General features: G+C 44.7%; 1 protein-coding gene across 1 annotated transcript; it reads right to left on the bottom strand.

Moving 5' to 3' along the window:
* Window positions 1–4,823: 4,823 nt before the first annotated feature.
* Window positions 4,824–14,903, bottom strand: Serpina6 (serpin family A member 6). Its single transcript, XM_075948027.1, has 5 exons — window positions 14,788–14,903; window positions 11,482–12,095; window positions 9,193–9,469; window positions 7,075–7,222; window positions 4,824–5,178 (listed from the first exon to the last, which is right to left on the bottom strand). Exons 2-5 carry the CDS (start codon window positions 12,074–12,076, stop codon window positions 5,002–5,004), a joined length of 1,197 nt encoding a protein of 398 aa, XP_075804142.1. The 5' UTR covers window positions 12,077–12,095; window positions 14,788–14,903; the 3' UTR covers window positions 4,824–5,001.
* Window positions 14,904–15,150: the final 247 nt, after the last annotated feature.

Below are 15,150 nucleotides of genomic sequence, written 5' to 3'. Positions count from 1 at the left end.
ATATAGGGATACTATATTGTGTTTATAATATCAATCATTCAAATCTTTTCAACTGCCCCATGTTTTCTGGTTTAGAGTCCACTTCCAGAGCTCCCAGTGCACGTGGTTTTCATGTCACTTGATTGTCCTCCCACCCAGACAATACAGGCTTGTTTCTTTTCTCTCCAGGCCCGTGGAAGGATTATGCCTAGATGTTTTATAGGTTTTTCATTTTAGGCTTGTCTGAGATTCCTTCCTGTTAACCTCAGTTTGTATGGCGTGGGTAAGAATCGCACAGAAATAAAGTATGTTTTTCACTTCAGCATATCGACTGGTTGACAAAACTTGAGGTGAAAATCCAGCTTCAGGTGAGAAATCCAGCCTCATCTCACCTTTGTACTCTGTGTGCAGTGTGTCTTTTTTTTTTTTTTGGCTGATTTTAACAGTTTTCTCTTGATACTTGGTCATGTTGTTCCTTGCCTGAGGTTCTCTGTGTTTTTCTTGTGGATTTGGTTGTCAAGTTTTGACAAAGTGAAACAAAAGAAAGCAAGAGTAGACACCAGGCATTTCTCATTAGCTTTCTTATTGCTGTGACAAATGCCTCCCAGAACAGCTCAAAAGAGGAAAAAGGGTTAATTTTGCTTAGAATGCAGGCATTTCCAAATCATGATCATTGAATCCACTTGTTTGGGAGCTGTAGTGATGTGGAACACTATGGTGGTAGGAACATGAGGGGCTGTTGGCCTTATGGTGGTCAGGAAATAGAAACGGAATAGAGGAAGTGGCCAAGGCAAGATATGGCGCCAATGACACACCCCCAGTGACTTGTACCCACATACTTGGCCCTGAAGCCTGCTTATCACCACTTTCCAGTAATGCCAGGATGTTTTCCCAAGTGTTTTTCTTCTCCCACACCCACCCTCTCCTTGGGCTTAGATTTCAGACGATAGTGCCATGTGGAAGCCTGAATCACAGGGAGTTTTATTTGTATTGTATTGGTTTTATAGCATTTTGGGAAGATACATAAGAAAAGAATATTGAAGCCTCAGCGGTGCAGAGGTTGGGTCAGGCCGCTGGGGGAAGCCTCAGCAGCGACAGCCATGGCTTCCTGAAATTATCTCACCACTGGAAACTCAGCCCCAACCACACCTGCACCTGGAGGAGCGACCATCTGAGCCTTGAGTCATCAGAGCCACAGCCCCCAACTACACCACTTGTTCCAGCTCCACCTGCTCTGAATGGAGGACGAGATGGGTGGACAGCAGAACACTCAGCAACATAAAGAACAATACAGCACTGCCAGAAACTAGTGGTTCTACAACAGCAAGACCTGAACACCCCAGTGCAGCTGAAAATGACCTTAAAGATAACTTTATGAAGATGATTGAGGCCATTAAAAAGGAAATGAAAAATTCCCTTAAAGAAGTGGAGGGAGAGACAAGCAAAAAATTGAAAAAAAATCAACAAATCCCTTAAATAAAACCAAGAAAAAGCAATCAAACAGGTGAAAAAAATGGTCCAAGACTTGAAAACTGAAATAGAGGCAACAAAGAAAACACAAACCAAGGAAATCTAGAAATGGAAATTTTAAATAAATGATCAAGAATTATAGAAGCAAGCATAAACAACACAATAAAAGAGATGGGAGAGAAAATCTCAAGCATTGAAATGCAATAGAGGAAATAAATTCATCAATCAAAGAGAATGATAAATCCAATAAATCCTTATCACAAAATATCCAGGTAATCTGGGACACCATGAAAAAAAACCAAACCTAAGAATAATAGAAATTGAAGAAAGAGCAGTCCAGCTCAAAGGCACAGAAAATAATTCAACAATATCATAAAAGAAAATTTTCCCAACTTAAAGAAGGTCATGCCTATGAAAATACAAGAAGCTTACAGAACACCAAATAGACTAGACTCCCCCAAAAGTCCCCCTGCCACATAATAATCAAAACACTAAACATACAGAATAAAGAAAAATATTAAGAGCTGCAAAGGGAAAAGGCCAAGTAACATATAAAGGCAGACCTATCAGACTTACACCTGACTTCTCAATGGAAACAATGAAAGTCAGAATGTATTGGTCAGGATGAATAAGGAAAATGTGGTACATTTGTACAATGAAGTACTATTCTGTGAAAAAAAATAATGAAATTTGCAGGCAAATGGATGGAACTAGAAAAAAAAAAAACAAATTGAGTGAAGTAACCTGCGGCGGACTTCTTGACCGGTGACGGAAGAATGACCACCACACCAGGATTCCACTCAGATCACGCTTTACTGGAGTGCCCTTAATTGATGGGGGGCAAGGAACGAGGGGGCAGGAAAACGAGGGACAGGGAGCGAAGGGGCAGGGAGCACAGGGGAGAGGCAGCAGGAAGCAAAGGGAAGGGGGTGCACTTAGGCAGCCGCTTAAATAGGGAATTGGCACACGGGTCGCCCTGTGATTGGCTGCCACCAACAGCTGACACCAGACCGCATCGGGATAGGCTCAAGAATCTACATCCACCGAGCATGCGGGAAGCGGGGAGCCCAGCTCTCAAAGCCATAGCCAAATATGGAGTTGTTTGTAACAAACAAGACAGGATGTCGGCGCCATCTTGTAATGGCGATCCTGTCCGGCTCACTACAGTAACCAAGACCCAGAAATCAAATAATAAGTGGATATTAGACTTAAAGCAAGGGATAATAAGCCTATAGTCCTCAACCTCAGAGAACCTATAAAACAAAGACTCTAGGAGAGACACACATGGATCTACTTAAGGAGGAGAAAAAGACAAGATCTCCTGAGTAATTTGGGAGCCTAGGGGCAAGGGGAAGGTGGAAGGAGAGAAGGCAGGAAGGAAGGGGAGTGGGGAAATGTATAGCTCAATAAAAACAATAAAAAGAAGGCAAAAAATTGTTTTTCCAAATAATATTTTCTTTGCAGGAATTCAAAGCCATATGTTAGTCATTGCTGCTAAGACAAGTAGTGCAGTAATGCTATACTTCCCTGAGTTAAATCTCTAACCCCAGTGCTACAATTTTTCTAAAAGTTGGCTTTTGCAAACATGTGCTTTTCTAGACAAGGGCTTTTAATAGTAAAGTTGAGTCAGATGCTTTTTGAAATTACTAGAGATAGAAAATCAATTATTTGGTAAAAACATATTCTTTTTAATATGAAAAAAGAATATTCAATCAGTCACTATTGTCCTAGGTCTAATCCAAGCTCCTCCACATCTTTTAAAAATAGTAAGTGACGTGGTAGAGAAATTAACTTTCATATTTGTATCCCTCTGTGGTGGTTTGAAAGAAAATGCCCCAAAGGAAAAAGCACTATTAGGAGGTATGACTTTGTTGTAGTAGATATGGTCTGTTTGGAGGAAGTATGTCACTGTAGAGGTGGGCTTTGAGGTCTCATATATGCTCAAGATACCACCCAGTGTCACAGACCACTTCCTGTCTGCTTGAATGATGTAGAATTCTCAGCTACCTCTCCAGCACCATGTCTGCCTGCACACCACCATACTCCCAACTGCTAAGCTGCCTGTCATGAAGATAATGGACTAAATCTCTGAAACTGTAAGTAACCATCTCAATTAAATATTTTCTTTATAAGAGTTGCCATGTCTCTTTACTGCAAGGAAACCCTAAGACGCCCTTCCTTATTGTCTTTGAAACCCAGTTAACTTCGTTTGTGTAGCTCAGTGTAGCAGCCTTTTCTTCAGTGGTTCTGAGTTTTACATATGATTGCTCCTTTTGAAGTTGTTCTAAAAACATATATTGCTTTCTTATTTCATGATGATTTCAATTTTTGTTCTTATATCTTTGATTCATCTGGAATTAGTTCAAGAATGAGAAGAATTGCATATTTCCTTCAGTATCTAGCAATTCCCAAGCATTACATGGCTTAAAATAATTTTTCCAACCAATTGATTTCAGATGCCACTGGCACTTTTGATTTATACTAAATATCTGTTATTTAAAAATGCATATTCTGAAACCACATTACACATGCAACACATACATGAGGTATATTTAAGGATAGGTGGAAGTAAGAGAAAGGAAACTATGAATTTGGTTTGATTATTCGTTGCAAAAGTTTGCAAAAAAGAAAAAAGAAACCCAAACCACAGCCATGGTGGAGAGGAAACAGTGTCCTGTGTACAGTTGGCATGGGAGCATTCTGAGTAGAGGTAGGGAAACTGCCTCAGTGTGGCTGGTTTAAACCGTGGTGTGGGGGGTTCTGCATGAGTGTGCATGTATATTGATTTTGTGGTAATAACAGAGAACCAGCAAGTGTTAGACCTGATACATCACATCTGGCACTTTCTCCTCTGATAACTGTGCCATTCACCCATGACAGGCTTCATCTGTCAGCCCGTCTAGTGCCCATCCAGGACTTGCCAGCCCCTCTCTTCTCAAACTTCTAAAGAAAACTACATTGCTCTAGTTTCAGCTGCAGACTACTCTATGACCTGGCTGGGCTTCTGTCTCAGGCCAGTCTCCCTCTGAGATCACACATTTCCCTGAACATACTGCATTCTGGATCCATGGCTGATCCAAGATGCCCTGTGTTCTTGTTCTTGTCAGAAATAGAGGTGGTTTGGTTGGTCGGAGTCACCCCTCTTGCATTAGGACTAAATGTCATCGCCCAAATGTCTTACAGATTCATTTTGAAATCTAGCCTTAGAAGCCCATCAGGGTTTCTGGAAGTGATGAGATCATAAGGGTGGAGCCCTCATGAATAGGATTAGTGCCCTTTGTAACAACCCTAGAGAGTTCTTCCTGCTCTTCCCTCCATGTAAGGAAAGGGTGAATGGAGCCCTCATCAGCATGCAACCATCCCGGACTCCAGAGTTTGCAAAAACATCCTTTAATAACTGCTCCTTCTTTCTCCATGCTCCCTTCTCAATTGACTTGTCTTGGGAATAGTAACAATTGTTATTCATTACAAGATATCTAAAAGTGGGGATGCCTGGGTGGGCTGGGGTGAACTCCCCCAAAGTCAGGTGCACCGTAACCCCTCTGGCACACACTAAGCTGGATTCATGATTTTGCCCATCAACAGGCTGCTCCATGTGAAGCCGTCGAACATCAGGATGATGAAGGGCCTGTCGAATTTGACAGTGAGTGGTTCAGATGTCACCTCTAGGGGAGCCTCTCTGGTTGGTTCCCCTGTCTCATCCAGTTGCAGCAAGGCCTTGTGGAGCATCTGTGAGAAACACACCAGAGGCAGGAAATGAGCACCGGTTGTAAGGCAGGAACTATCCACGTCTCATCACATGGACATCTCACCCTCCGCTCCACAGGAGGGGAAGCAGCCAAGATTCCCAAAGCATCATGTGTTTGCTCCTTGTCTAAGCAGCAGCTACAGAGCCTAGACTGCGCCTAACTTCCTCCCTGCTGGGACACAGGCTGCATGCACCACACAGAGATCAGAGGCATTGTGGTTCATGGTCTATCTTGGGCTCTACTTACCAGATCCCAGGCTTAAGGAAACAGCAGAGTTGAATTTTTATGAAGTGCTTGTGCCTACTGTGCCTAGGAAAGCCCTGGCTGAGGCAGAAATGCAAATTCTTGGCTGTTGATGTGTTCCTTTTAATGATTGAAATTAGATGAAATTACGGAGATTGCTAAATGGTTGACAGACCCTTCCCCGGCAACTAAACAATGGGTGGCAGTCAATGGATTCCCAGTCCCCTTGGTGGTGGTGGAGGAGGAGGCTCATCAGCCCCACTTCTCAGCAAGTATGAAGCTCTCTTCTGAGTGTCACTGTGATTGGTTCCTGCAGCCAGGCAGAGGCTGAGTTGTGACTGGGACCTCTGTAGTGGGTCTTGATGATTTGAGATCTCGTGTGGACAGACCCAACATCAAATGTTTGGCTGTTTTTTGCTGTCATTTGTTTGATTTTGTTAGCTCTGTGACCACGTCAAACTCTTTGCCCTTCCTAGGTTAAGGATTCCCCTGAGCAGTAGGGATAATGTCTCCTATATAAATCCAAAGCGTTGGTCTGTGGTAAGTGTGTTTTGGTACCTTAGAACATGCAGTCCTTCAGTACTTCTGGTACAGTCATAGTGGAAAAAGAATTTTTTTCCAATTTTTCAAAAAAAAGAAGGAAGGAAGGAAGGAAGGAAGGAGGTAGGAAGGAAGGAAGGAAGGAAGGAAGGAAGGAAGGAAGGAAGGAAGGAAGGAAGGAAGAAGAGAAAGGAGGCATCTGTGTTTCTGGGCTTCCTCAGCGATTTTACTCAAAGCCCTTGTGTTTTGAGGACAGTGTCCACATCTGAGTAATGGAAACAGAGCCAGATCCTAGCACAGGCTTGGCACATAATTGGTATTCAATCAAAATGTTATGAATTGAGAACGTCAAGCTGAAAGCTGAGGCATGAAATTGAGTAGAAGGCTCAGTGTGCTGTTGATGAGACTGTTAGTGTGTCCTCTATTTCTTTTTGCCAGGGGCTACTCTCATTTCTGCCATGACAACTTTTCCCAGTGTCCCCTCTCTTGTGAAGCTTCGTGGGATGGGTGACTGCCTGGGCCATGACTCTCCCTTGTCAAGAGCTTTTTGTGTGATTGTTTTCTTGCTGAGCCTCTGTTTACTGAACTGTAGTTGAAAGGGCTTGGGCCTGGGGTTTTCAGCTTGGAACATGGAAGAATGCTGTGGAATAATCCTTCTGTACACTGTGTGAATTTATTCTGCTGTGATCAGTTTAATAAATAAGCTGACTGGCCAATAGCTGAACAGGATAAAGTTAAGTGGGAAAGCAAAACCGAGAATGTTGGGATAAAGAAGGGTGGAGTCAGAGGAGTCGTCATCCAGCCAGAGAACAAGTCAGACACACAAAATGGAATAAAGGTAAAAGCCACGAGCCTCAGGGTAGCACATAGGTTAGGTTAATAGAAATGGGTTAAGTTGTAAGAGCTATTAAGTAATAAGCCTGAGCTACTGGTCAAAAATTTGTAATTAATATTAAGCCTCTGAGTGATTATTTGAGAGTTGCCTTGGGACAGAAAAACTCCACCTACAGGGGACCATTCACAAATGTGCTGTGTTGCTTACTGTTAAGATATTTAGTGTAACTTTTGGAGAAAAAGCTCCCAAGACACTTACCTGTGATGACTGCAGTAGAGAATCCTGGGTGATGCCTGAGAAAATGGATTGGTTGGCAAAAAAGTCTGCAATGCCCATGCCTGCCAGCACATCTTTAAGGTCATAAGTACCAGTCATGGAGACTTTGGGGATGTACAGGTTCAGTTGCCTGTTCAGGGTGAAGCAGGAAAGGTTAGAGGGGCCAAGACTAGAGCTAGAGGCAGACAGCAACATATACTTTCCCAGACAGACGTCCACTTTGTGTGATCTCTTCGGCACATTTAGCACCAATCTGACTCATTCACTAGGGATGAAAGGCAAGGAAAGAGGCAGGAGCTATCTCTTCCTCATATGTAAGGTTTCTTCTCTGGGTCTTTGAATTGCCTAAATTCATTTTTTCCTAGATAATTCCTTTGAGCTGATTATATCTGTAAATATAGGTTAATAGTCTTCTATAATAGTCAATCTTTTAGTCGTGTTAGTTAGGTTTTCTAGATGTGCAAGGATGTATTTCCAATAAATAAATATTCTTCAGATCTTTCAAAGACCTACAGAATATGGCATTTAAAGTGTTTTAAAAACTTAAAACTTTTCATGACAATGAGACACATCTGCTCCTGGCAGTACCAATCTACTTCAAGAGGAAGATGGACATTGAAGAGGCTCCTTATGGAGTTGGTTAGCCATTTGGGCAAGAAAGTGCTCTTGCCTGGACTGCTTGATGAACTGTACATGCAGGACCCACAGAATAATGACTGCTAAACTTGCCTAAAGGTGAGACAGTCTTTTGGGGTTCCTGCTTCATAAAAGAGTCTGCCAGACATTCTGCAGGACACAGAAGAAAGTGACTTGTCTGTCACTGCCAATGTAGGTAGAACTGTCTTTGAAATTCCCTGCTTCATAGAAAAATCTGCTGGATACTATGGGCCTGTAGGCCAAAGATGGGTGCCCCAATATTACAAAAAAACTTTGCGTGACTGTCCAGGCAGCGAGATGTCTCTGTCAATTCTATAGTTTTGGAAGTTGCTTATAATGTACCTCATGTTTACTTAGGTAGTATTATATCCTTCTGGAGTCTTTGATGAAGTTAAAGAATAGATAGCTATAATTACAGTTTTCCTTAGTTATGATAAAAGATAAAGTAGATATAAATATTGTAACTGTAATTCTTGCTCGATACCTGTTTTGTTATATGTAATCTTACCTTGTTAAATTTAAAACCTTTCTTTTTATTTAGACAGAAAAGGAGAAGTGATGTATGCTGTATGTTTTATTACCATTGGTTAATAAAGAAGCTGCTTTTCGCCAATGGCTTAACAGAGTAAAGCCAGGATAAAAGATATATACAGTAGGCAGAGTCAGGGAGAAGCCATATAGCTGCCCTCAGGAGAACGGTACCTATGCTGGAGCCCACCAGAACCTTGCCAGTAAGCCATAGCCATGTGGCGATATACAGATTAATAAAATGGGTTAATTTAAGAATAAGAGTTATCCAGAAATATGCTTAAGCTATTGGTCAAACAGTATTGCAATTAATACAGATTTTTGTGTGGTTATTTCAAGTCTGGGTGGCCGGGAACAAAGAGTAGCCTCCCGCAACACTGGACCACTGATCAGTACTTCTGGTCTCTGAAGAAGATAGGAGAAGAGTTAGTGAGAACTCCTGGCCAGGAGTTCCTGGCCAAGCTATCCATGGGATTCTATGTCTCAAAAGCCAAATCCTGTCCCCTCTGCTAATATCCTTATCACGGCTGCTTCAGCCTATGTGCTGTTAAGGCCTCTGATGGTTAATCTTCATTTTCAAATGACTGGACATTAGAATTGCCTAGGAGACACATTTCCAGGCATATCTATCAAAGCCTTTTTAGAGAGGTTTAACAAAGGAGAGAGGACCCATCAAAATGGCTTGAGTTCTGATATGAGATGGAGGAAGAGCAAGATCAGAGGGAAAAGCTTCTGCTTGCTTTCATGTCTTGCTGGCAAGTTCATCTGACCTTTCACCTACTCTGTTGCTACCACCACCAGCTGTTTCTGCCAAAAGGCCTTCTGGGGTCTGCATTGGAGAGAAAAAAGTCTCTCTGCCTCATTTTCCAGTAACATACACCTCATAGAAACCAACATGATGCCTGGAGGACTTACCTTTTAGTCAGAGTCTTGTCCCACCTCTCAACCGTGTCCCGGTTAAGTGCGGCGGTGACAATGTCCATCTTGCCCTGGTCAGGAAGGATGAGGAAGGTAGTTCCATTTCCGTTTCCCAAATACTTCATCTGTACCAGCTGGCAGGGAATCGCCGTGTCCCGAAGGTAACCGATATTTCCTGACTGGAACATCATGGGTACCCGGACTGTGATTGTCTCGTTCACATGGAAGTCCTCCTCCTTGGTGTTCTTTGGGTTTATGGGAAGTTGCCACATGTCTAAAAAGATGTGAGGGAGGGGAAAAGATGGGGTAAGGGAATATCAATCACTAGGTTTGTAGACTGGAAATTAAAATAAAGCCTGGACACCCTCTTCTAAAGCAGCTGAACACCCACTGTCCCTGTAGAAACAAGCGAGGCAGCTGTCTGCTGTGTGCCAGGTTACCCCAGCTTGGGCTGCCTGGTTTCCAGAAAGATGAAATGATCCCCGGGGTTTACAGACTGTTCTGCATGCAACAGAGTGGGCCAGCAGCAGCATGCTGGGCTATGAAGCCTGTCCTGTTCTATGCCTCTCTAGTGGTTGAGGATTAGATTTGCTTGAGATTAGCTTTCAAACAAAGACAAGGGAAGAGAAACAGGGCAATAGGGTTTTGATTTAGGGTAGGCCCCACTTAAGCTAGACTTGTACCTGAGCCTCTAGGCCTGAGGTGAGACTCAGTGCTGAGAGTTCTGGGGGTCCTAGAAACTCAAACCTTGAACTCAGGGTCTCTGGTGGGAAGAGGGAAGAGCTGGCTTTGGGAAAGTGAATCATCTTTAAAGTCTAGTCAGTTCCTGGAGGAGGCTCATACCTCTTTCACTTGGAATGAGGGCATTCTAGACAATGGTGCTTCCTGTACAGGGTAAGGATGAAGGATGCCTTTAGGCTCACAGTTCCCTCATCACCCTCAGCTGGTGGGGTCATCATCCAGTCTGTTTATTTGTTATGGTATTGGTCAGTTCTGACAGGAAGAATGTTGCTCCTTAGACTGAGTCAAAACTTGTCTGCTTGCAACAACCTCCCAACCCCCAGCCTCTTCTGGTCTTCAGGAGCCCCAAGCAGTGCAGCCCATTCTACTTTCCTGACTCCTGCAGTGATCCGACAACAAATGCATATAGCCACTGTCTTTAGTAACTTGTTACAGTACTACTATCAAGAGGCTCACATGGTCTTCTATGAAGGCAGGCATGCTCAAGGACAGGAGAGGAATATGGTATAGCCAGACATGTAGTGTGTGTGTGTGTGTGTGTGTGTGTGTGTGTGTGTGTGTGAGAGAGAGAGAGAGAGAGAGTTGTGTGTGTGTAGTGTGTGTATCAGTGCTATATGTGTTAGTGTGTGCACTGTATATGTGTATATGTTGTGCATGTGTGCTATGTGTGTTTGTGTGTTGTGTGTGTTTGTATGTGTATTGCGTGTGTACACACACACTGTGTATTAAGATCTTAGTTGAGGAAAGGTGTAAGACACGAGGCCAAAGAAGACAAAAAAGTAGAGGCTTTCAGTCTTGACCCTCTGGATATTTAGGCATGATGGCACCATGGGGGGCTGTGTGTGTTTGTGTATACATCAGTGTATATGTTCTCTCTGTTTGTGTGTTTGTATATGTTTGTGTTTATGTGTGCATTGTGTGTGCATGTGTGTGTGTGTGTTCATTGTGAATAGCATTGTGAGTAGCATATCCAGCAGACTTTCTGGCCACCAATAGTTCATCCTATCTCACTCCTGGATGTGACGTTAAAAAAAAAAATGTTCGCCAAGGTTGCCTGATGTCTCTGGGAAGGTAGGGGCTTCAGTTTCACCTTCAGCTGAGAATCAGTGTTATAGCAGAAGTTCAGATTTGATCTCAGGGATGAGATGTCTCCAAACTGACCGATCATAAAAATGGCATTAGGTTAGCGGAGGGGCACACACGGCACATTCTTGGTTTTCTGCAGAAGTGTTGTTTCGGGAGGTCTGTCATGAGTCCTAGAATCTATACTTTTAACAAATCTTTTAGGAAGTGTTCGAGAACAGCACTGTGGATGTTCCATCCTGCTGGACACTGGCATGTGTTAGGGACAAGACATGATCAGAACTGGCTGTGAAATGAACCCTAGGCCATTTTGTATGGGATGGCTTTGTGGGTACTAGGGAGATGTGCATTGGAGTGGGACCTCATCAGGACAGAAAGGAGGGGAGAACAGTACCTCTGAGAAAGATGTAGTGTGCATTGGAGTGGGACCTCATCAGGACAGAAAGGAGGGGAGAACAGTACCTCTGAGAAAGATGTAGTTGACCAGGACGAGGGGGGCTTTATGATCCTCTTCTGAGAATACATCTGTCATTTTCCTCTGTGTCTTACTCTCGACATACTTGTTGATACTCTTGGAGGCTTCTGGCCAGCTCTTGGTGATCACGGCCTCTGACTCATGATACTTTTTGATGTCTGCTAAGAATGAGTCCCTTGGATTCAGGCTCTGGTCAAGGAACATGGCGTTGCCCATGTTCATCTTCAAGTGGCTGTCTGACTGGCTGAGAAGGTGACTGAGCTGCTGGAAGCCCTGGTATATTTTATCTTCTGTCATCTCTGTCAGGTTGAAACCCTCCTCCTGGAACAACTTGGTCTTTGTGGGGCCCGAGGCACCATGGGACATCATGACCAAGGCCATGGAGATGCTCATGGGGGAGATTAAGACATTTTTGTGAGGATCCGTGGCCGCTAGGCGATTATACAGGTTGAAGCCAAAGTCAACATTGGTGGGAGCCAGGCCTCGGTGAGGGTTCCCCGTATGGCTGTCATCTATAGGATTGGCAGTCACAAGGCCACTGGTGGAGAGCCAGAGGAGACAGGCATACAGAGCAAATGGCATCTTTCTGGTTGACTAGGCCCTGCCAAACCAAGAGTGTTTGTTAGACGGTATGGCAGTCCCAGAATCAGGGCACACAGTGCCTGGGAGGCAGGCCAAGACCCCGCTTTGCCCTCCCCCATTTTTTCCTTCACATTGGCTGTGAGAGAAATTGACTCAGTCACAGCAAAGTTCTGGACTTCGGGGTCCTCACTGAAGACAGCTTTACTCAGCACCGTTGCTACTTAACCCAGCACTTCCTCAAACATTTCACCTATATTCATGTGCACTTTTTGTCAAAAAACTCAAAGTAGGCTTTCTTAATTCTACTGAAACTGAGACAGGTTAAGTACCCATGCAAACTCATATATTTAACATACAAGAAAAAAAACAAAACAAAGTGTGGCCGAGCTCTCCTTCAAAACTGACGGCTTGCTAAACTGTGCTCAGTTCACCCAGTACGAAACCCTACTAAGTGGGTTTCCCTTTGATTCCCGATCAGAATGAAAAGCCACTGGACATAGTGGGAAGCAGATGGGGAGAGAAAGATGCCCTGCTAAAGGGCTGTGTGCAAACAATTGTCAGGCTAGGTGTTGTTGGGCTTTTACTTTGTAAATCCACCTTTTTATTTTTCGTGTGATTTTTAAAAGCCTTGATGTTGACTTGTTGAGGGTCTCCGTGCTAACCGCTGTCTACAGCAGAAAGAAGCCTCTATGATGAGGTAAGGTTGAGAGTCATTGCACTAATCCCTGGGTAAAAGATAAGAACCCAGCAGGCTGATTGCTACTATGTTTCTGGAGCACAGCATCAGGCATAGGTTTTCCATTGCTGGCTTCTGGAAAAGAAGAATCAGTTCCAGAAGGCTGCTCCAGAGTGAGAGACTAGCCATGCTTCTGGAGATGGCCCTACACCCGTGCACATACTAACCACACCAAGTGGACTCGGTATTCAAAAAAAGAAGGCCAGGTAGTGGTGGCGCACACCTTTAATTCCAGCACTCGGGAGGCAGACCTGCATGTGTTTGAGCTCAGCCTGGTCTACAAAGTGGGTTCCAGGATATCCAGGACTGGTACACAGAGAAACCCTGACTAGAAAAACAAATCAAAATGACAACAACAACAAAAACAAAAAAGCCCCTAAAACTCAAAAACAAACAAAAGCACATGAAGTTGGGAAGATGTGGTAGGGACTACCCAGTCTACCAAGATAACATCTGTGACTGAATAGGGGAGGACACAGCTGTGCAGAAGACGAGTTTTCAGGGACTCCCCAGTGCCCACATGAAGCTCACCCTCATTCATGTGGGCGACTCACATGAGTGAGGGTGAGTGGGTCACACGGTTGCCCCCAGAAAAAACAGGAGGAAGAGAAAGGAGACCCAGCCTACTGGATCCTCATGACCTGTCCTTCAGTCTTAAGTCGGAATGCTGTCTGTCTGTCTGCAGCACTGCTGGATGTCACAGGCTTCCTTTGGACACACACTGGATTGTTATCCTCCTTCAGGCCAGGTCAGAGGTTAGGGCAGGACACAGAAGGCAGGCATGTCACTACAGTCCCTGTAGTGTTTGCTGAGCTCCGTCCTGGCCTGAGACATGGAGATAAAGATCACCCTACCCTGCCCTGCCCATGGCTCCACTCTGTGGGTCCATCTTTTCCACCCCCTGCCCAACTCATTCTCTTTCGGTCTTTGACACTCAGGTCACTGCTTCTAGAAAGCCTCTCTTCTTCCCTTCTCTCTGCCCCTTCCTTGTTTTCTACACATGGTTTCTTCACTGGACCATTACCTGTCTATGATCCCCTTTGGGGGAAAGACCCTAGTTACTCGGGTCTCCTTCCTCTTCCTGCCTTTTTTGAGGGGGGACCATGTGCCTCACTCTTCCTGTGTCAAACCTGCAGGATGGAGCTGAACACCCCCACAGCCTCACGAGACTGTTGTGAATGTCTGGTGTGGCTGTCATCAATACATGACTTACATAAACTCAATTAATGAGTCAGCTTCAGCTCATTGCAGAGCTGGGCAAACTGAACTGGCCAAGGCAGGCCATCCATAAAGGACAGGGCTGGCACCTCCTGAGCCACCTTGCTTATCTCCATCGAAAGCCACATGGCCAGCGAGGTGGCTCTTTAAGAGCAGCCTGTGAAAGGACTGAGGACCATATGTTTCTTTCTACTAACGTCCTCCTTACCAGTCCTCTCCGAAGTGACTTGGATCAGGTGAGGAGTTAGGCAGGGATGGTAGCTCGTCAGATGATGCAGAGTTAGTACAGCTCTTTCTTCTAACAGCATCATCCCCATCCCAGATTACCAAGTGAGGAGCCATGAAAGAGGGGTGTGTGGGCACTCTTCAGAGTGCCCCTGCATGTGCAAGCTGTGCACCCCTAGTCCCATCCCAGAGTCCTGCTTGGCATTCATCCGTCTCAGCTCTGAGATTCCCTCCAGTTCCTGACAGCTAATGCTGAATCCCTGGGGAATCGGTGAAACACAGCCACCACTCTCAGTGACAGTTCCCGCAAGGCAGTAGCGGAGGAGAAATTAAAACCCAGTGGTGACCACCAGATTCTAGGGTCTGGGAAGTTCTCCACAAGGTTGTCACATTTCACGGCTGATGCATGTTCATCTGCTAAAAATCTCCAATGAGCAAATGACACATGTGGCTGTGTTCTGGAGTGCAAAGATGCAGAGGTGGGGACCCTGGCAGGAGCAGAAGGAATAGAGTACTCTCAGGGGTAACTCACGTCTGCAGTAGGCTCAGGTGGCTCCCGCAGGCTCCGCTCTGCTGCCTGGGATCCTAGTAGATGTACAGTAGGCTCCAGGGAGGCTGCCTACTAAATCCTGTTTGTCAGTGTCTCTGCTGGTTAATGGTTAGAGGAGGGGGACAGTGGCCTTCACCATTTGGTGGTCCCCACCCCCCAAACATCAGCCAATGGGAGGCTTTATAGGTAGTGAGGGTAAACAGCAATGCTGCAAATTAACTTTCCACGGCATCTGCTCCCTGAAGTTTTACTTTTGATATCAAAATGTGGCTAGAGTTGCAACAGTGTTTGTGGTTGCTCGTGCCAGCTGGCGGGGGACTCACTGGTGTCATTAAAAAGCACCAT

This window comes from Microtus pennsylvanicus, chromosome 14, assembly GCF_037038515.1.
Source record: "Microtus pennsylvanicus isolate mMicPen1 chromosome 14, mMicPen1.hap1, whole genome shotgun sequence".
NCBI lineage: Eukaryota > Metazoa > Chordata > Mammalia > Rodentia > Cricetidae > Microtus > Microtus pennsylvanicus.
Note: the sequence above shows the minus strand (reverse complement) of the source record. Positions and strands in the feature narration are given on the sequence as shown.